Here is a 23,277-nt window from a genome sequence, read left to right on the forward strand (position 1 = left end):
ATCATCATCGAAGAAAAAAAGAACAAACCCAAAACCAAAAGAAGGCCAACTCTAAGCGGAGAACATAAAGCACAAGTGAATCAAGGCAAAAACAAATAGGGCATGCTAAGAAGACCCTCCTAACTGGAGGCAAGGGACTTTTATTCAAAGGGTTTATATATTTATAAATAAACTGGTATACTGGTAAGGTAAGGTTAACTAACAGAGAACTTTGACCAGGTCTTTGAAGAACATGACACAATAAGTAGGATGGAAGTTCCTGGTGACAGACGTGGTAAGATGAAAAAGATACTTTAGGAAGATTAATTTTATAACAGATTATTTAAAGTCAGAATAAACCAGGACAGAATCAACAAGATTTACTTTGTATCCAAAGTGCAAAGTACAAAGAGAAAGCAGTATCAATGTCAAAAAGCTGAACTTAAAAGAGAGAAGAGTTAGGAAAGGATCAATGACCACTTTCAGAGACATTAAAACTATTAGAGAAAAGGCAATGCTTTGTTTTCTTTTTGGAGGAAAACACACCTGACAAAGGTATCAAAAATTTTTTTAATTTCAAAACGTTAAAAAAAAACTCTTTAAAGTGTGATGAAATCACTATCACCATCAATTATCATTAATACATAAAAACAGGTGGCATCATGAATGAAGCACATACTATATATATGCCAGGTAAATATGTTATACATTATTACCTTTTTTCTTCTTTAAATGTAACTGTATTTTTCAAATTTCCATGATGAGTAACTTTTTAATTAATCATAAAAACTTCTGAGAGAATAACAAAGGGTTATCATTAAATTCATGTAACCATAACCCTGAGGAAAGCCAACCTGACATTGCTGTTTCCTGTTCTTCTTCTCTCTATATGAGAAGCTCATTTGTTAGGCTCCTTAGGAGGCAAGGATTAGGATGTGTTGTGTGAACGCACAAATTGCTATTTCTAGGCCTATCTGTACAATGAGGATTATTATCTACTTCAGAATTTTTGTTATAATTAAAGTATATGAAGCTCTTAGTATAGTACTTTAAATGTTTCCGTGAAACCTGTGGGAGCTGGAAGTTGATGGGACTCCCTTGTTTTTCTGGGCTGCAAGTTTTCCGCCTTTGACAGGGTACAGTCTTGACACCACTTTTCTATCGCTCTTTATTAGTGGAAAATATTTGAGTTTTCTTTCTCTGACAGGTTCCAGCTTTCGTGGCTTTTACTGTATATAGTAACAATCAATGTCAGCTGTTATTTCTTACAGTTCTGAATTCTACAGAGACCTGAAAATAGCTAACTAATTTGAGCACGATATGACTCTGGGGTAGGAAAAGACAGGAGATGTCCGAGGAAAAACTTACGGTATAAGGTTCTGGGAATATTCTGAACAAATCAAAACAGAAGTTACTGATAACCTCTGGAAGGAAACTGGGTAAGCTTAGAGATGGGTAGAAAGGAGTCTTAGTTTATACCATATATTCTTTAGTATCTTATGAATTTTGTACCAGGGGTGTGTATATGATTGTTAAAAAAATAAAAAATAAGAAAAGTAGTGACCCACAAGTGGAATAAAAACAATGTTCCAAGAAATTCTCAGGTAAGAAATAAACGATAGAGTCTCTTTTCCATAAGGGTCTGGGACAAGGAGGAGAGGGAACATGAAGATGGCAGACTTACAGAATTTAGATTCTCTAATTAGTAATTACTTAAAAAAAAAAAGATTCTCTAATTATGTTTTTGGACCTATAATTCCACTACCTATATTCATATATAGTCACACAACAAAAGAGAAAAAAAAAAAAAAACACCCAAGGAAACATTCTGCTGAACTTTCATCAATGCTAAGGCAAAAGATATAATAATTAGTTCTGTATACTGAGAACAGTATGTTGGCAAAGGCATGGAAAAGCAGGCATTCTAATACACTGTTGGGAGTTTAAATAAAATCACAGGGTGGTAAAAATGTCAAGGGAATTTTTTTCCCCTGGTTCCCTCATAGCAGGCAGTTTGCATTTCTCTAAGGCTAAAGGTCCTGTTAAGCAATCTCCTTCTGCTACAGCTCTTGTTGAGTTCTTTAGCAACTCCCTTCCCCTGCACTTTCATGCCAAGGAGTGGTAATGGTTTCCTATGGCAGCCAATCCCTGCATTTTTCACTGTCCCTTGGTTTCTTAACCTTGCCCTCACTATTGTACTGTGTGTGTATGTGGTGTATGTGTGTAGGGAAGAAGGTGGATGGGAGAGGAAGGGAGAGGGAGAGAGAAAGAAAAAGACAAACATACTCTACAATGAAACAGAAGAAACTTAGAAGAATGGCTCTCTTCAACTAAAGAAACCAAGTGACTGGTTGGTATGGTAGAAAGATTTTTCATCGAATACTCTACTATGTCCTGTGTTTTTGAATGTTGGACCACATGAATGTATGGCCTATGAGATACTGTGGAAACCCTGGTGGCATACTGGTTAAGAGCTACGGCTGCTAACCAAAAGCTTGGCAGTTAGAATCTACCAGGCACTCCTCGGAAACCCTATAGGGCAGTTCTACTCTGTCCTACAGGGTTGCTATGAGTCTGAATCAACTCGACCGCAACGGGTTACGGGTATGAGATATTGTAGTTGCTGTATCTTTTCTCTCACTTATTTGTTATTCACTTCCACCAGTGGTTGAGGAACTCATTTCCAACAGGGCAAATATTTGAGAGAAAGAAAAACAACAGACAGACCATTTGTTAGCATAAGCACCTAGACTTCATTTTGCTTCTTGGCCATATTTCTCCTTTGACTCCAGTAGCACCAACTCACAGAAAATCTTTGCTGTTTATACATTATAAATGTAATTTATTAACAGTTATCTCAAACTAATTCAAATTCACATTACCCCCCCCCCCATTAGTTCCAATGTTATTTGAAACTACGACTTATTCATATGTAGTCTGGTATCTGACTCATTGAGTGTTAGTTCAAGAAATGCAGCAATTTAAAACCTTGGCTCCTCCACCTACTTGTTGAAAGCCCATGGGCTTCTATTAAATAAGTTTTCTGAGTCTCTTCCCTCATCTGTAAAATAAGGACAAATATCTACTGCGCAGAGCTGTTGAGAGGTTGAAGTTAAGATAACATAGGTAAAGTGACCAGCACAGTGCCCAGCACAAGGGTGTGTTAGCAAATGATAGCTACTGACATCACTGTTATTATTAATAAAATATAAACAAACTCTTTGTAATTACTATTTTATTTGTTAGATTCTCCAGGAAAGGTTTCTCCCAGGAACTGGCCCTCATCATTCCTATTGAATATCTTCCCTTCTAAGCTTTACATTCCACTTAACATTTGACAAGTACTTTTTGAGGGTGATTGTTAGTTATTTTGAACTCTATGCATGAAGCTTATGTTTAGTTACCTGAGAATAAAATCAAGAAATAAGAAAAATCTGTAAAAAAATTTTAACTTGAAAGCCATCAAGAATTAAATACTCATCTATTAGGACATAACCAAATTAATTGGAAATGTGAAAATCAAATGGCTATACTTGCATAGGTTTTCATTTTTAGTCCTCAGTAAAAGTGGTAACATATCAAGATTCTTTTTAATACATTCACAATCCTCATAATTTTCATATGTTAATACTATACAGCAACATGTAAGAGAGCTTAGGTGTTGCTATACAGAACACAGAAGGCAGTTGAACTCTGGACTAAATTTCTTTCAAAGGTTTTCCTCTGAAATAGCAATTCTCCAATTTTAAATCAGAGATTCACTCTTTTAACTAAAAAGACAAGAATAGCTAGCTATTTATGATATCACTGTAGAACGAGAGTTAACCTAAAAGAATTACATATATCCAAAGGATGAGGAGGGAAAAGGGAACCAAAATGAACGCAAGCAGACAGATCAGAAGCAGAGTAGCCACTTGAGAGAAAGCTGTACAGATGGGTCAGAACAAAACACTGAAAGCATTAAAAGTGGCACTTGGGAAGCAGGCAGTCAGGACTGTAGACAGTACTCTCCAGTCTAGCTTGACCATGAAAGAAAAGGAATGGAATAGCAAAGGAAGACCTCTGAAAATCTGTTCTTTGATAAAAGTGAGAAAAATGTTGGCAAAAATGGTCAAAATAAACTTTTCCAAAGCTCTGGGAATTAACTAAAGGCTTGCAAAAATGGACAGAAGAAACAGATAACTCAACAATAATATTTGGAGCCATCAGTACCCCACTTTTAATAATGGATAAGTAGAAGATCAACAGGGAAATAGAAGACTTGAAAAGACTATGATCTAACTAGACATCTATAGAACACTCATCCAATAATAAGTGAATACACATTCTTCTCAAGTGCACATGAAATAACCCCTATAATAAACCATGTCAGTCCATAAAACAAGCCTCAGCACATTCCAAATGACAGAAATCATATAAAGTATGTTTTCTGACCACAATGGAATGACATTAGAAATCAACTTAATAGAAGGACATTTTGGAAATTTATAAATACGTGAAAATTAAATGACATATTCCTAATCAACGGGTCAAAGAAGAAACCACAAAGGAACATTAAAAATACTTCGAGAGAAATAAAAACAAAGATATTAAAACTTGCAGGATGTATCTAAAGCAGTCCTAGATTGGAAGAAAAAAGTAAAACTATTTTTATTTACAGATGACATGATTTTGTATCTAGAAAATCGTAAGGAGTTGATTAAAAACTATTAAAACTACAAAATGAGTTCAGAAAGGTTGCTGGATACAAGATCAGTATTAAGAAATCAATTGTGTTTCTATACACTTGGAATGAACAATACAAACATAAAATCAGGAAAACATTCTATTTACAAGAGCAATAGAAATAAAAATTTAGGAATAAACATAATAAAAGAAGTACGAGAACTATACAACATCATTTAAAAAAAAACAAACAAGAAAAGGAATCTAATGTGAAATCAGTGTCTTCTACCCTTGGGAGTCAATATCTCTACTTCTGAGATACCTTCTGAATTCTGCTTAGCTAAAAAGGTTACTACAGGATCTTAAACTTCATGGAAATGCTTTATTTTTATGGAGGATTATTTTTTTCAGCTGGTATTCCTTTCATGTTTTAAAGCAATGCTTCTTAAACTTTAATGTGCATACAAATCATCTGAGGATCGTGTTAAAATGCATTGCTTTGATTTAGTAAAATGGGTGGGACCCAAGGTTCTATATTCTTAACAGCTCACAGATGGTGCCAACATTGCTGGTCCTTGGATCGCACTTTGATTAGGAATGTTTTAAAGTAGGTGTATGTACACAACTGGGCTAACTCACTAGAAGAGAGAAGAAAGCAAACCCTAAGATGGCTGATGAGTCCCTGGGTGGCATAAACAGTTAAGCACTTGGCTGCTAACAGAAGGATGGCAGCTCTCATCCACCCAGAGGTGCCTAAGGAAAAAGGCCTGACAATCTACTTCCAAAAAAATCAACCACTAAAAACCCCATAAGGACGCCTGGTGGTGCAGTGGTTAAGCCTCGGCTGCTAACCGAAAGGTTGGCAGTTTGAACCCACCAGCTGTTCCGCAGGAGAAAGATGTGGCAGTCAGCTTCAGTAAAGATTATAGCTTTTGAAACCCTACGGAGCAGTTCTACTCTGTCCTATAGCATTGCTTTGAGTTGGAACTGGCTCGACAGTAGTGGGCTTGGTTTGTTTTTGGTTTGAAAACCCTACGGAGCACAGTTTTACTTTGATACACATGGGGTCTCTGTGAGCTGGAGTCGACTGAATGGCAACTGGTAAAATGGGTGGCAGATAGTGAGAGGAATGAAAATCTGATGTGTCCTCTGTATTTTTCATACTTCTGCACAATATGTTACCTATCAAGAATTAACAACATACATTTACCACCATTCCTCTACTTCTGCCATTACTCAATACCACAAAAGATGCAGAACTGGACACCTAGACAGCCAGATTAAAGCTAAACCCATATGAATTTTTTTTTTTTAATACCTGCCACACAGAGATCATCCCATAGAATGTTAATCAACACCTCTTCCTCTCTGTACCTTCCTGTGTCTTTTATTCCTTCTTCTGGCCAAAGTTTCTCAGTGTAGCTTAGGGACCAATGCTCCTTGGTAATCTATCAAGTAGTCTACAGGCAGTTTGAGGAGAAAGTGATACAGGTTTTGGTCAAACACGTTTCATAAATTTTAAAAGACTAATTATGATTTTCAAAGAAATTCTTTCAGGTTCTGAAGACAGAACTGTTTGTTTCAAACTAATGTACTTTCACATCATGTAAGCTGTTTACACTGGTTAAATATGCATTTTGTTGCTGCTACTATCACACTGTGTGTGTTAAAGCACAAACTGAGGAAGAAGAATGGCTCAAAAGAGTAAAATAAAAATACATTTAACTTAGAATGCCATAAATAAAATAGTATTATCTTGAAAACCAAAGACACAAAGAAAATATTAGTCCAAAGGACTAATGGATCATGTGAACCACAGTCTCCACCAACTTGAGCCCAGAAATAGATGGTGCCTGGCTATCACCACCAGCTGCTCTGACAGGGATCACAATAGACGGTCCTGGGCAGAGTGGGAGAAAAACGCAGAACAAAATTCAAATTCACAAAAAAAGACCAGACTTACTGGTCTGAATGTGACTGGAGGAACCCTTGAGACTGGCTCCCTGCTAACCCTCCAGATACCCTGCAAACTCAGAACTGAAGCTACTCCTAAAGTCCACCTTTCAGCCATAGATTAGACAGGCCCATAAAGCAAACAATAACACATGTGAGAAACGTGCTTTTCTTAGATCAGTCAAGTATACAAGATCTAACGGGCAACACTTGCCCGAAAACAAAGACAAGAAGGCAGGAAGGGACAGGAAAACTGGATGAATGGACACTGAGAACTCAGGGTGGAAAGGGGAAGAGTACTGACACATTGTGGGGATTGCAACTAATATCACAAAACAATTTGTGTTTAATTTTTTTGAATTAAAAACTAATATGCACTGTAAACTTTCACCTAACCCCCCCACCCCTACCCCCCACCACAAGCATTAGAATGAAAATAGTGTGCTCTTAGAATAGGCTGTGACCAGTGAATGTGGACTCATTAGTCTGCATTAGAAGGCCCTTTTGTTCCCACTGTACTGGTTGGTGTCTTATGAAACAAGAAACAGTGACAAGAAGCCACTGAAGCCACATCATTTTCAACTACTCTGGTAAATCAATCAAAGCCTCCAATATGACTTTTGTCATTAAAAACAAAGATCAAAATTATATTCAAAGGAAATTCTTTTAACAAAGAAAGGTATAACTATTGTCAGCTGCAAAATTAATGACAAATACGCCCAGAGAGAAACAAAATAATCTATTGGCAAAATTCCATCATCAGATGACATTACTAGAGAATATGTAATATGCTTGGTATATAGTGAGGAAGAATAATTACTACCACAGATGTATGCTTTTAGGTATTGTCTTTTATGGCTAGGTGAAACCACTAGTGTGCAGAGTATAAATCAACCCTTGGCAAACACATGTGTAATACGTAAATCAAGAAATATAAATGATTTTTAACTCTGATTATCAATGAAAACTTATGTTATGGAGAAAGTATTTTCTTTTAACCAACAATTGTTTTTAAACCTTGATATAAACTTGAAAAAGTAGACTGGGATCAGTATGGTCAAAGCACTAGCTGTATGTGCAGCAAGAAAGGGCGCAGCACCTAAAAGTCAATTCACACACAGCTTCGTTCACAGATAACAGCTGGCATTTGACAACATGCCCTGTATTATTGAGTCAGGGTTGAAGCACACAAGGAAAATTGTAAGTATAATTCAAACTGCAGTCCCTGAACAGGTACATTCAGCATGTTACATCAAAAAAGAAGAAACAAATATAAGACTCTGTTTTTCTGTTACGAGGAAAGATGCTAACAAAAACTTTTCAAATGAAGGATGACAAAATTTTTTTCATGACACTGATAACATCAATAAATATTTCTATGATTTCAAGTAGCTTAATCAAGTGCCATACTCCATGACACATACAGTATAGCGAACAGCTTGAACCTATCATTTGAGGGTAAAATATCACAATTCTTAAGAATAAAATATGAAGACCAATACATGAAACAAATGGCTTAAACAAAGAGTTTGACTCTTTTCCAAATCTTGCCTAGTTGTAGGAAAAAAGCAACATCTTAGGTATACTTAACAACCACATTCAATTACTGCACTAAACCTGAAAGCATTTCCTAGAACCGAATACAACCAAAAGGAGAGATCAGATGCCCACTGCCATCTCTCAAAACGAAATACTCAACTTTAGTGTTGAGTGACATACATTTGTCAGTGCCTGTTTGTATTCATTTTTCTGTCCATCCTTAATCTGAACATCTAAAATACCTAATAAAATCACTATATACTTGCTACTATCACCAACAACCTGTAAATAATAGGGGCCCAGGCCTGTTGCGTGGAGTTGATTCTGACTCATAGCGACCCTACGGGACAAAGTAGAACTGCCCCATAGGGTTTCCAAGGAGCGGCTTGTGGATTCAAACTGCCACCCTTTTGGTTAGCAGCCAAGCTCTTAATCACTGTGCTAAAGAGTAGGAAAAGAAACCAATTAAATATGAAACCTTAACTTTGACATCAGTGACACAGATATAAATGTGGTGAAAGACTGCAGCAATAATTGCTTTCCTTGATGTTTATTTTAAAATACTGCTTTGATCTCACAATTTAAAAAAATTGGGTTACTTGTGTTTACTTTATCTAAAATCAGTAGTGCGTATGCAGATCCGTCATGTTGCCCACGTATTCCAAATGTTTGAGAAACACTACTTTCAGCTATCATTTCTTCCTACCCATTATTGCTAGAAAAATACAACCATGGGAATTTTGTTTATCGTAATTAACCATCCTACATTAGAAAAGCACTTCACTGTCTGCATGATGTTCCTTTGTTTAAAAAAAAAAAAAAAGGGTCTTACTTCAATATGTATAGCACCTAGAAAAAAACAATATTATCTAATAATTATTTCCAATTTCTCCTCAAACCCCAAAACCGCACGGCTCCCCAAAGCTATTCTTTCCTTCTGACCTTTCCAGAATCTTACACCTCTTAGCTATAACCAAGGATGATACTAAAAATGCTTAACAATTAACATGGCATAAACAAAGAGAATGAACACCAGTTCATAATCGTATGGCTATAACGGAGCACGCTAACAATATATTACAGCTTCCTTTAAATGGCCTGGCCGCTATTCTCAACACCTTTGGTTATTCTTTGCCTGCCAATTCCTAGAAAAGGGTTAGCAGTTTTCACGAAAGCTAACCACATTAAATGGATTCCAAGGCCGAGTTTAACTGTTTTTATTAAATTTTTCCTTTCTGTACTTCTATTCCTTAACGAAAGAATTAAGGGTAAGTATCAGAAAGAACGCAGTACTGCTTTCTTTCCCCTACACCAACTGTCACCAGAGAATGAGGCTCTATAGTCAGCTTTCATTATAGCTTTGTTATTTGGTTTTATCTACACGATTAAATATGCAAGTTCTTTCTTGGCTCAACCAAATAAAAGGTTAATACATAGACAAATGGATGGATTTGGGGATATATTAAGGATATTATAAAGTGTTGGCAAAACAAATAAATGGCTGACATTTAGAGAAGAAACAATAGAAAATGAACACAGAAATTGACAAAAAACAAAGAGATAGGTCATTTAAAAATAAACCTGAGATCATAAGCCTTATGTAACAACATCAAATATATTTGTTCTGTTTATTAGGATCTTCTTACCCAACTTTGGAAAAACTATTAAGTATTCAGCATTGCACTGAGGACATGCCACTCTGGCTGTACTGTTTCCTCTTTGTTTTTCATCCACCCAGCGCTGTAGACAAGCCTGGTGAACCCATTTTGTAGATCCTCTGCACCTGCATGGTCTCACCCATTCAGCTGTTCTATCATCTTCATCAGTGGCAAAACACACCCAGCAACTTCTGTAAATTAAAAAAGAAAATGATGTTTACCTTTAGGACCCCAGCCTCCTCTCAACTGCAGCTCTCCCTTAATGGGACTCATATTGTATGCAAGCTCTCATTCCCACAATTCTAATAACTTATTAGGAAAAAAGTCCTACCAAAACACCAATAAGAAAGTTTCTTTATACTCAGAAATTACCTTCTTTATAACAAGTATATACGATGTAGATGCTTATTCAATAGATATAACGTTTTTTCTTTAATGTTATTTTTAAATATACGGATCTTCTTGTAATGTTTTCAACAGAAGACCTAAGACCAAATCATTTCAGTGGATTCTTTTTGATATATTTTATTCCTCAGTACATTCATTAGCAAACTATTCTAAAGTCTGAACACATGGCGGGGGGCCCAAGGTCCTCAGATAAAAGCAGATCTTGAGAAGGAGCCACCGGAAGTCTGAGGCAGGTGCAGTAGAAGGTTTATAAGGCTGAGATGTGAAGGGAAGTAAAAGCCACAACATGGAGGAAAGATGGCCGACAAGGTATGAAGCAGATCAAGGCTGAATCCATAGGAGGGTTCAGGAAATGCGTAACAGGACTGGAAACTGTGGCTTAAAGCTAAAACAAATGAGGTTATCTCTAGTTAAGAGCTGTATTGTTCAATATGGTAGCCACTAACCACACATGGCTATTAAAATTTAATTTAAAAACAGTTCCCCAGTCACATGAGCCATACTTCAAGAATTCAATATTCACATGTGGCTAGTAGCTACTATACTAGAAAGCACAGATAAAGAATATTCCCATCACTGTAGAAAGTTCTATTGGACAGTAGTGAACTGGAGTAATGAGGGCTGCAAAAGTAACAAAAACCCACAATCTAAGTATAAAATGAGAAGAGAGCTTCAGGAAGTGGGCTTTAGCGTAGGAATGTGATTAGAGGAAGAAGAAACTGAGTGGAGAGAAGGAAACTGGGAAAGTAAAGAAGTGAAAAATTGCTTCCATAACCCATCCAGTCCCTGTGATTTACATTAATTAACATTTGTAAGTGCCCTGTCTGTTATTTTTTTACAACAGTTAATTGGCAAAGCAGCTCATCTACCACCAGATCTGAGCATTAAGAAACCAAGGAAAAATAAATAAATCATCTACCCTGGCAACCGAGGTAATTTTCTAAATGTACGTGTGCACATTTGGGAAATGGGAGATAAAATTTTATCAACGAAATATAGGCAGAATATCAAGGAACTTTCCAGGTTCTCATTTTTTTTTTTTTATTTCAATATATATAGCTCAGTGAGGCTAGGCCAGCATAACTCTTTAGTATTAAGGTGAATAAAATTTTAAATTATGCCGAATTCAGTCATCAGGAAGAAAATGTTAAAATATATCTAACTCAAACAACCTTAATACTAGAGTTTGAACCAAATGAAATTGCCTGTATCTGTCTGTTTTTGACCTACAGAAATGGTAATTTCATATTTCAATCCAATGGGAGCATTTGTATGCTGTTGCTATTAGGTGCCATTGAGTTGGTTCTGACATACAGACCCTATGTACAACAGAAAGGAACACTGCCCGGTCCTGCACCATTCTCAAAATCGTAAAGCTTGAGCTCTTGTTGCAAACACTATGTCAATCCATCTCGCTGAGGGTCTTCCTCTCTTTTGCTGGCCCTCAATTTTTTTTCCTTCCCCCTAAGATTTTTTTAATTTAATTTATTGTGCTTTAAGTGAAAGTTTACAAATCAAGTCAGTCTCATAAAAAAACTTATACATACTTTGCTATGTACTCCTAGCTGCTCTCCCCCTAATGAGCCAGCACACTCCTCCTCTCCACCCTGTATTCCCCGTGTTCATTCAACCAGCTCCTGTTTCCCTCCGCCTTCTCATCTAGCCTTCAGATAGGAGCTGCCCACAGTCTCGTGTCTACTTGAGCCAAGAAGCTCACTCCTCACCAGAATCATTTTCTGTCTTATAGTCCAGTCCAATCCCTGTTTGAACAGTTGGCTTTGGGAATGGTTCCAGTCTCGGGTGAACAGAGGGCCCAGGGACCATGACCTCAGGGGTCCCTCTAGTCTCAGTCAGACCATTAAGTCTGCTCTTTTTATGAGAATTTGAGGTCTGCATTCCACCGTTCTCCTGCTTCATCAGGGATTCTCTGTTGTGTTCCCTGTCAGGGCAGTCATTGGTGGTAGCTGGGCACCATCTAGTTCTTCTGGTCTCAGGCTGACGTAGTCTCTGGTTTATGTGGCCCTTTCTATCTCTTGGGCTTGTATTTACCTTGTGTCTTTGGTGTTCTTCATTCTCCTTTGCTCCAGGTGGGTTGAGGCCAACTGATCATCTTAGATGACTGCTTGCTAGTGTTTAAGACCCCAGATGCCACTCACCAAAGTGTGACCCTCTAATTTTATCAAGTGTCATGAATTGAATCATGTCCCCCTAAATATGTGCATCAATTCGGCTAGTCCATGATTCCCAGTATTGTGTGACTGTCCACCATTTTGTGATCTGATGTGATTTTCCTGTGTGTTGTAAATCCTATCTCTATGATGTTGATGAGATGGGATTAACGGCAGTTATGTTAATGAGGCAGGACTCAATCTACAAGATTGGATTGTGTCTTGAGCCAATCTCTTTTGAGATACAAAAGAGGGAGGCGGGGCCGAGATGGCTGACTACCTCGGATCCCTCTTGCAACAAAGACTCGGAAAAACAAGTGAATCGATCACATACATGACAATCTACGAACCCTGACCATCAAACACAGATATAAAGAGTTGACCTGAGTGACAGAGGCTGAGAATGAACAACCACGGGGAAGCAGCGACTGTTTTCGGAGCCTGGAGCCAGCGTCCCAGTCAGGAAACCTTGGTGCCGGGCTTTGGACTGGGCGCAGGGGAGCTGAGCATGGCATCCTGAGACAGCGCAAACACGGACGCAGCCCTAGCCCCCTGAACTGACCTTGGGGGAAGCCCAGCCAGTGCACGCAGGCAGTGCAGCGACGCGGCTGACAGGAGAAGTCACCGGGAGGCAGCGACTGGTTTTGGAGCCTGGAGTGCGGCGTCCCAGCCGGGGAACCTTGGCACTGGGCTTTGGACTGGGAGCAGAGGAACTGACCACGGATTCTGAGACAGCACAAGCACGGGACGCGGGCCTGACCCTAGGGGGCATTCTCTACCCAGCCAGCACACACAGTCAACGTGCCCCTCGGGAATCTCAGATAAAACAGTCATCCCAAGCAAGATAAGTAACTTTGTCTATTTTTATTACTCTCTCCGATTTATCTGAACCCTCCCCTCCCCTTCCCAGGCGGCTTCATTAACACTGGAATTTCCTGAGCCAGAGAGAGAAGTGCGTTGCGGTTTTTCTTTCCTTTTTTTTTTTTTTGATCTTTTCCTAACCCATTCTCCTGGCCTGAGAGAAGCAGCTACAAAAAACCCAGGGACCAAAAATCCTTCCCTAATTGGACTAAAAACACAGAACCAGCTCCAGCCAAACATATGTGATCCACAGTCTTGGGCTTTCATCCCTACAGGGAACAAGGTGGCTATTATAATGCAAAGGCATTTCTGATAGGGATCTGACTGTAGTTGTTTTAGTGGAAAGGCAAGTTTCCCAGGTCTGATATCTCTGCGTATTCAACTGAGCCCTCACTGACCCACAACAGGGAACTGAGGGCTGAAGCTCCCCCCAGACCACCTAGCCTCCTGCCTTAGGGGTCTAAGGAGGGTGACACCTACCAATCTGTAGAGGTACTTACATTGGGGGCCTAAGGTACAGCTGCAGAGCCCACCCACCAAAGTGCTTTAGGAATAGAGACACACCTACCTCACTGGCACTTGGGGGAACCTTGTCAGCATCCTGCCCCCCCGGAGTGTGAAAGCCTGCTGCTACTAGAATCTGGTGCACACAACTATCACCACTACTTCTCTAGGTGGATAGGTGACAGTCTGCACCACACACTTGATGACCCCAAATCAGATTCTACTCAAGAGATATAAACAGGGAAGCAAGCATAGAGACACGGGGACTTTATACCACCAAGAAAACAGTGTTGGCAGCAGAGCTCATCCTTTGGAGCCGGGGCTCCTGCACGGAGAAGCACCTAGACCAAGGGAAGATTGATGACAGGGGCCTTCCTTCAGGGCCAACAGAGAGACTAAGTCTTCCCCTGGAGCTGATACTCTGAATTTGGACTTCTAGCCTACCAGATTGTGACAGAAAAAAACTTCTGTTTGTTGAAGCCATCCACTTGTGGTATTTCTGTTATAGCAGCATAGATAACTAAGACATTAAGCATGATGTCCTTCTCCAGGTACTGATACCTCCTGATAACATGTCCAAATATGTAAAATACAGTCTCACCATCCTTGCTTCTAAGGAGCATTTGGCTGTATTTCTTCCAAGACAGATTTGTTCATTTTGGCAGGCCATGGTATATTCAATATTCTTTGCCAACGCTGTAATTCAAAGGTGACAATTCTTCTCCGGTCTTCCTTATTCATTGTCTAGCTTTCTCATGCATAGCAGGTGACTGAAAACACCATGGCTTGGGTCAGGCACACCTTAGTCTTCAAAGTGACATCTTTGCTTTTTTAACACTTTAAATAGGTCTTTTGCAGCAGATCTGCCCTATGCAATATGGCGTTTGATTTCCTGACTGCTGTTCCCATTGGCATTGATTATGGGTCTAAGTAAAACGAAACCCTTGATGTTTATCAAAATGTTGCTCATCGGTCCAGTTGTGAGGATTTTTGTTTTCTTTATGTTGAGGTGTAATCCATACTGAAGGCTGTAGCCTTTGATCTTCATCAGTAAGTGCTTTAAGTCCTCTTCATTTTAAGCAAGCAAGGTTGTGTCATCTGCATAACACAGGCTGTTAATGAATCATCCTCCATACCTGATGCCATGTTCTTCATACAGCCCAGCTGCTTAGATTATTTGCTCAGCATACAGATTGAATAAGTATGGTGAAAGGATACAATCTTGATGCACACCTTTCCTGACTTTAAACCACACAATATCCCCTTGTTCTGTTCGAACAACTGCCTCTTGATCTATGTACAGGTTCCTCATGACCACAATAAAGTGTTCTGGAATTCCCACTCTCTGCAATGTTATCCGTAATTTGTTATGATTCACACAGTCAAATGCCTTTGCATAGTCAATAAAACACAGGTAAACACCTTTCTGATATTCTCTGCTTTTAGCCAAGATCCACCTGACATCAGCAATGACATTCCTTGTTCCACATCCTCTTTTGAATCTGGCTTGAATTTCTGGCAGTTCCCTGTTGAAGTACTGTGCCACTGCTTTTCAATGATGTTCAGCAAAATTTTACTTGGGTGTGATATCAATGTTTTTGACAATTTTTGCATTCTATTGGATCACCTTTCTTGGGAACAGGCATAAATATGGATCTCTTCTAGTCAACTGGCCAGGTAGCTGTCTTCCAAATTTCTTGGCATAGACGAGTGAGCACTTCAGCACTGCATCCATTTGTTTAAACATCTCAATTGGTATTCTGTCAATTTCCGAAGACTTGGTGTTTGCCAATGCCTTCAGTGCAGCTTGGACCTCCTCTTCCTTCAGTACCATCGGTTCCTGATCGTATGCTACCTCCTGAAATAGCTGAATGTCGACCAATTCATTTTGGTATAGTGAATCTGTATTCCTTTCATCTTCTTCTGATGCTTCCTGTGCCGTCTAATATTTTCCCTATAGAATCCTTCAGTATCGTAACTCGAGGCTTGAATTTTTTCTTCAGTTCTTTCAGCTTCAGAAATGCCAAGAGTGTTCTTCCCTTTCGGTTTTCTAACCCCGGGTCTTTGCACATGTCATTATAATACGTTACTTGTATATCTTTAGTCTCCACAAATTCTAGGTAAGTGTAGGCTTATTTTTTCCTAACTTTTTATTATGAAAAATTTCAAATTTTCAAAAAAAGTTGAAAACTGTTCACTAGATGCCCATATATTCAACTGACAAATAAAGCAGCCACTTTCAGACTTTCTTCTAATTAATTTCACAATTGTGACATATGATGATTTAAAGTTGGAACTTATTAGGAGTTAAGCCTTAATTCAAAGTGTTAATGCAATAACCTTGTTTTATTGTTTGATTCAAATTAATATAAACTAAAAAAACCAAACCCATCACCGTCAAGTTGATTCCAACTTGTAGTTACCCTATAGGACAGAGGTAGAGCTATCCCATAGGGTTTCCAAGGCTGTAATCTTTACAGAAGCAGACTGTCACATCTTTCTCTCGAGGAACAGCTGGTGAGTTCAAATGGCTGACCTTTCTGCAGTAGCCGAGCACTTAACTACTGTGTCACCAGGGCTCTTATAGTTAATATATCCCATCCATTGCCCTGGAGTTGATTCCGACTCATAGCAACCCTGTAGGACAGAGTAGAGCACCCCACAGGATTTCCAAGGCTGTAAATCTTTATGGAAACAGACTGCCACATCTTTCTCTCAAGAAGCTGGTGGGTTCCAACGACCAACCTTTTGGTTAGCAGCTGAGCACTTTAACCACTGTGGCAACAGGACCCTAGTACAGTGAATACTGAGCACACTTAAATTTTGAAGCTAAAGCTCATTAGAGATCAACTGAAATTAACTTACAAAGGAGATGTTAGAAACCTTTCTGATGTCAATTCTTAAGAAGTTTGTCCGTCTTCACCATCAACTTACCACATCCACTTTATATTTATTACAATCGTTAATAAATCAGGTGATGGTAATTTGAGATCAAATAACACTGACCACAATATGTAAACTTCTGAAAATAACATCAAATTACTTCATCTAACAATTACAGTTTAGGTACAAATAAAATGTGAAATTATTGAGTATTCACTGTTTTTATGTGGTTGCACAAACAAAACAAATGGAAGATTGTGTCTGTCTCGGAGACTCTATAATTTAATTGGGGCTATGTCTAGTAAATAAAAAACCAAAACCAAACCCATTGTTGTCAAGTCAATTCTGACTCATAGCAACCCTACAGGACAGAGTAGAACCGTCCTAGAAGGTTTTCAAGGAGTGGCTAGAGGATTATTAGAACTACAGACCTTTTGGTTAACAGCTGTAGCTTTTAACCACTGCGACACCAGGGCTCCCTGTCCGGTAAATACAGGAGCTTTTATTTTAAGGTTCCAGTGAAAGAGCCACAGAGTACATCCATTTTAAGACTGAAGGATCAACTTGGGTAGATCAGTCAGGGAGAAGTGATTAGTAGAAATCAGCAGAAAGGCAAGGACAAGTGGTTTGTGTATCACCAGAAGACTCTGACTTCTGGCAACCCCATGTGTGTCAGAGTAAAACTAGGTTCCACAGAGTTTTCAAAGACTGATTTTTTGGAACTAGATTGCCAGGACTTTCTTCCAAGGCAACTCTGGGTGGACTTGAACTTCCAACCTTTAGGTCAGTGGCCAATCTCCTTCACCATGTGCACCATCCAGGGACTCCTTGTGTATTACCAAACTAAAACCCACTGCTGTTGACAAATAGCAACCCTATGGGACAGAATAGAACTGCCCCATTGGGTCTCCAAGGCTGCAATCTTTACTGAAGCAGACTGCCACATCAGTCTCCTGAGGAGCAGCTGGCGGGTTTGAACCATTGACTTTTTGGTCAGCAGCCAAGCGCTTTAACCACTGCACCACCAGGGCTCGCTTTGTATATTACAGGGGTTCTTAAAAAAAAAAGGTCCTGCATCAGAAGCTTCAGGATAACTTGAGAACTTGCAAATTCCTGGGATCTACCCTGGATCTAAGGAGCCCTGATAGTACAAACAGACTGACTCCATGGCACACAACAACCACCTTGGATTTAGTGAATGAGAAACTCTAGAAGAGGACCTAGCAATCTGTATTTTTAACAAGTGCTCAAGGTGATTCTGATGCACAATAAATTTTGAGAACCACAGTGTAGAAAAATGGCAGGTTAAAAAAAGCAAAGAGATTGGAGCAAGCAAAAATATGAGAGAGGCAGTTACTGGACTCGCATAGTCAGAAATTTATAATTGCTTCTGATGACTAAATATTTTTAATGTAAACAACAGTACCAAAAATGTTAAGTTCTAAAGAATATTTTTAACCTCTGATAGACTGACCAGGAACCTCAACTGGGAAAGGCTTATAATTCTGGTTTCCCTCTTTGCTTCCCTATACTGACCCACATACTTCAATCTACTTCAGCTGTTCATTCCCCAATTTACTGTCCCCCACTTAAGTAGAAAGTAGGTCTGATGTAAAGCACATTTCTTTCTCTTTTCTAGGAACAAACAGTATTCCATGTTTTCTATGGAAAATCACTCTTTCCTCCAACTTCAGCCATATATGTAGTTTAGGCAGTTAGAACTGGCCCCACCCCCAGATCCAGATTAGTAATCTTTAGATTGGTTTGAGTAGCCCACCCCCACATTTCAGGGGTTGAGAGGCTGGGTCAATAATGCTAGTCTTAACAGAGCGACCCTGGGAACTTTTCCTTGGAAAACTGGTACACAGGCTTTCTCTCTTCTGCTAGGCTTATGGAGATACGAGTGTATAGAGGCTAAGACGGTGTGAGTGAAGCTGCTACTGCTGTCAGGAGAGCCACCACACGTAGCCTGAGCAACCCAGGAGCAGCAAAGCAGAAAGATGGAAAATGATAGCACTGTTTGAAATACAGGTTAAGCTGTGCCTAGAGCAATGTACCCTTTCACTACTCAGTTACATAAATCAATAGATTTTTGTGAGAGGTAGGGGAGAGAGGGTGTTAATCAGTTTGGGTCAGATTTCCCATCATCTGCAATCAAAACTATTTGATACAGAATGTGAGAAACTGGGTACTAAGAAATGGCCCTAGGATAATCATATAAAAAAACAAACCCATTGCCATCAAGTCGATTCTCACTCATAGCGACCCTACAGGACAGGGTAGAACTGCCCCCATAGTTTCCAAGGAGCACCTGGTGGATTCGAACTGCTGACATTTTGGTTAGCAGCTGGAGCACTTAACCACTACACCACCAGGGTTTTCCGTCATATAATGTAGGCTCTGAATAGTTTTATAAGCGAACTTTCCATCTTTTGTCAATAGCTTTACTTCCTACTGACTGTAACTTGAGCAGAAAAGACCTAAGTATAAATTTAAATCTAATTCGCCATGCAAGTACTCTGAGTCTTGCCAACTTTTCTATGTCTCACACTGAGCAAAGTATGTTCTTCATTCTGCTATTGGATCAGCAAGAAGAGTAAGATAAAATCAGTTTGAAACTCAAACTTTTTATTGATAATGCCATAATATCTGCATTTCAGTGTCAATATGACAGAATTCTATTTTAATTCAAGTTATTACGTATTTTAATGTTGTAATTTATAGAACAGAAATTTCAATACCTAATCAGTTACTTTCCCTTTCAAAGGATTAAAAAAAAAAAACCTTTCAAAGTCCACACCCAAGGAAAGAGGCTATAACTTCTAAGGAAACTAAGGGTTTCTATTAAAGTCCTTTTTTTTTTGTTTCTCTCTCCAATTCACGTGGCTGCAGTGGTGCTCAATGCTATGCATAAGCATCACCTGGGGATTTGTTAGAAATGCGAATTCTCAGGCCCCACCACACATCTACTTAATCAGAAACTCGGCCCCACAAGGTGTTTTAACAAGTCCTTTTTTTCAGGTGATCATGGTAGCTGCAAAAGTTTGAGAACTGAGCTAGCCATACTTTGCCTTTTCCTTTTTCTTCCCTCTGTGCCTATCCTTTGCAAGTCTCCTTAATACATCATATACAGATATGGAATGTCTTTTTACACTCCCTGTATTAAAAAAAAAAACTCCCTGTATATAATTTTAAAATTACTTGGTTTTTAATTTAAATAATGAGTAAAATGCCTGATACTTTTTCCTAAACCCAAAACCCTTTGCCGTTGGGTTGCTTCCCACTCAGAGCAACTCTATACGACAAAGTAGAACTATCCCACATAAGTTTCCAAGGAGCGCCTGGTGGATTTGAACTGCTGACCTTTTGGTTAGCAGCCGTAACTTTTAATCACTAAGCCACCAGGGTTTCCCTTTTCTTTCTTTTTTTTTACTTTTTCCTAAGAGAGTAAAAACTATTTTGGAGAAAAGATTATGTGAGTTCAGGATATTCTAACTGATTAAAGAACTTGGGCTTTGGAGCCAGAATTACCTGGCTTCAAACCCTTGCTGACCACTTATTAATAGGTTTAATGACAGAATCTTTCACAAAGGTGTTCTAAGGCAAGAATTCTTAATCTGGGGTCGATGACCAATTCAGGGAGGTCGGTAAATTTGGATGGGAAAAAAATCGTGTCTTTATTTTCTTTGTTGTTGTTAGGTGCCGTTGAGTTGGTTCTGAACTTTTGGTTAAAAGCTGAGCTCTTAACCACTACACCACCAGGGCTCCTTATATTCAATACCCTCTAAATAAAATTTAGCTTTTTCTTCAATGATAAATGGCAAGCAAACCATAGTAATATTAACAGTACAGCAATAAGAACTTAGCATAGCAATCAAGTGCCCTAGCGGCACAGTGATTAAGTGCTCAGCTGCCAACCAAAAGGTTGGCAGTTTGAACCAGGGCTTTGTTTCAGTTCGAACCCCTGCTGGAAATCTGCATTCCCACCCTCAGATATACTGAATCAGAATCTACATTTAAACAAATCCCCAGATGATTATGTATAATAAATTTTGAGAACCACTGGTCTACTGGAAACCCTGGTGGCATAGTGGTTAAGAGCTATGGCTGCTAACCAGGCGCTCCTTGGAAACCCTACTGGGAAGTTCTACTCTGTCCTATAGGGTCGATATGAGTTGGGATTGACTTGACTGCAACGAGTTAATGGTTGCTCTACTGAGTTAATAGTTGCTCTACTAGTGGTTCTCAGAATTGTTCCCTTACCAGCAGCATTGGCATCACCTGGGAACTTGTTAGAAATGCAAATTCTCAGCAGGGGTTCAAACCCTTCAGTCACTCTGAGGGAGAAAGACGTGGCAAGTCAGCTTCCTTAAAGATTAAATCCACTGTCTTCGAGTCAGATTCCAACTCATAGCGGCCCTATAGGACAGAGTAGAACTGACCCATAGGGTTTCTGAGAAATGGCTGGTGGATTCGAACTGCCAACTTTTTGGTTAGTAGCCTTGATGCTTAACCACTGTGCCACCAAGGCTCAGCCTAAGGAAACCTTATGGGGCAGTTCTACTCTGTCCTGTAGGGCTGCTGTAAGTCGGAATTGACTTGATGGCAATGGGTTCACAGCAATCAGAAATTTTCATACTACTTTATAGCTATTGTGGACCCTAAAATAACATTTTAGCTCATCACTAATTTGAAATTAATTATCAGACCCACTGGTAGATCTTTTATTTTAATGTGTTAAAGCTCATATTACTAAAGCAGATTTTTAATATTTTGACAGCTGTATTTCAATATAATTGATTTCATTTCCAACTCTATATATTTTGTTTTATACTTTCAAAATCACTAAGAACCCAAAGACTTAACCTGATTGCTAAAAGAGTTCTCATAAAAAAGCCTTTATTTTAAGACCCCCTATTGTAAAGGACTAAACAAACAACTGATCAAGAAACTGCTCAAGAATTGCCTGGCACATATATAACCTCCAAATGAATGTTAGTAACAATTACGATAATGATGAAAACGAAGATGTCCATTTTACACGTATGTCTAGAATTTATGGACACATTTTCTTACCTAAATTAGCACATAAAACAACTGTGGTTGGCACGCTGGTATTCAGTGGAAAAAAACCCTGGATTCCTCATCATCTCCCAATTTTTCAACAGTCTAACACTACTGCTTAAGATATTCATTCAAATCCTCTCATTTTATTCTACCCTTTTCCTTTCACGAGCTTTTCTAAATGCCTCCTGCTTGCTGATGTAAGCACTCACTAATTTTCACACCTTTTCACCCAAAGAGTTGGGGTGTATCAGCTTAAAGGAATTAAGGGGAGATCTGGGAAGTGTCATGATTGGTTCAGAGTTCAAACAACAAATCCCTTATTATATAAAGACAAGACAGCTAAACTAGACAAACCTAAAGATTATTATGGTACCTATTCCTCAGAATAAATACATAGCCTTACTGGTATCGGTTAATATCATGAACGTGTATATATAATGTGGTACTCTTTATAAAAAGGTCATTAAATTCATAATTTCAAAATTAAGGCTGTTTTTGCCAGTTATAGCCTTCTCAATAAAATTTGTAAACTGTTCAAGTAATATACATGGATAAAAAAAAAATGGATAGGTTGCCTTAAATCTAAGATTAATCAAGATCCCTTTCTAAATCAACCTGATTACCTACTACAGTAAAACCTGTGAAAGCTGGAACCTGTGTAGGGTGGAAACCTGACCAAAACAACAACAAAAAAACAAACCCATTTCCGTTGATCCGATTCCAACTCAGTGACCCTAAAGGACAGAGTGAGAGTGGAACTGCCCTGTGGGATTTCAAGCAGTACCTGGTGGATTTGAACTCCTGATCTTTTGGTTAGCAGGTATAGCTCTTAACCACTACACCACTAGGGTTTCTGGAAACCTGACAGAGAAGGAAAACTCAAATATTTTCCACTAACAGAGAACAGAAAAGTGGTAAGACTGTCCCGAGAACAGAAAAGTGGTAAGACTGTCCCCTGTCAAAGGCAAAAAACTTGCGAGATCTGGAAAAATAAGGCAGTCCCGTTGTGTTCCGGCTCTCACAGGTTTCACTGTACATCAATTGATGTCATGCAGAACTACATTTAAAGAACTTACAATCTAGTTTAGAAACAAACGCGTACAAGGATCACAAAAAAAATACCACACAAAACATTAAGTGCTAAAAAAAGATGTTAGAGACCATAAATAGAGAAATAAGAAAAGAGAGTAAGAAATAACGTGAAATAGCTGAGAAGTTTCACGAAAAGGACAAAACTACAGATGAGGACTCAAGTTTGATTTGGGAATTAAAAGAGCAAGGTATGCCAAATAGGTAAAATAGCATAAGCAAGCTTAGAGATGGAACTGAACATATGTTCATGTGACAATGAGAAGAACAACATGCTTAGAGCAGAAAGTTCTTATTAAGATAAAGCTAGATATTACAAACCAGCTGGGAAAGGGTGAATGGTTTAAACGGTGCTGGACAACTATTTAGATGGGAAAAAGTTAAAAATCCTACCTCATATTTTAACAAAACAAACTTCAAATGATTTAGCATTTAAATATGAAAAACACAAAATAGTTTCAGGAAAAAAAAAGGGAATAAATTCTTGACCTCAGGATAAAGGA

General features: G+C 38.7%; 1 protein-coding gene across 2 annotated transcripts in view; it reads right to left on the bottom strand.

Moving 5' to 3' along the window:
* The window catches only part of MARCHF5 (membrane associated ring-CH-type finger 5), a 61,195-nt gene that overhangs the window by 23,378 nt on the left and 14,540 nt on the right, over positions 1-23,277 (bottom strand). The window contains exon 1 of one of the 2 annotated variants that reach the window (XM_064269573.1): positions 9,783-9,893. Coding sequence is in view for 1 of the 2 variants with exons in the window: in XM_010589110.3 (XP_010587412.2) it covers positions 9,783-9,985 (203 nt within the window). In the remaining variant the exon portion in view is untranslated. Of the gene's footprint in view, positions 1-9,782; positions 9,986-23,277 lie in introns of those variants that run through there. The other variant, XM_010589110.3, reaches the window with a different exon arrangement.

This window comes from Loxodonta africana, chromosome 16, assembly GCF_030014295.1.
Source record: "Loxodonta africana isolate mLoxAfr1 chromosome 16, mLoxAfr1.hap2, whole genome shotgun sequence".
NCBI classification, from domain to species: domain Eukaryota; kingdom Metazoa; phylum Chordata; class Mammalia; order Proboscidea; family Elephantidae; genus Loxodonta; species Loxodonta africana.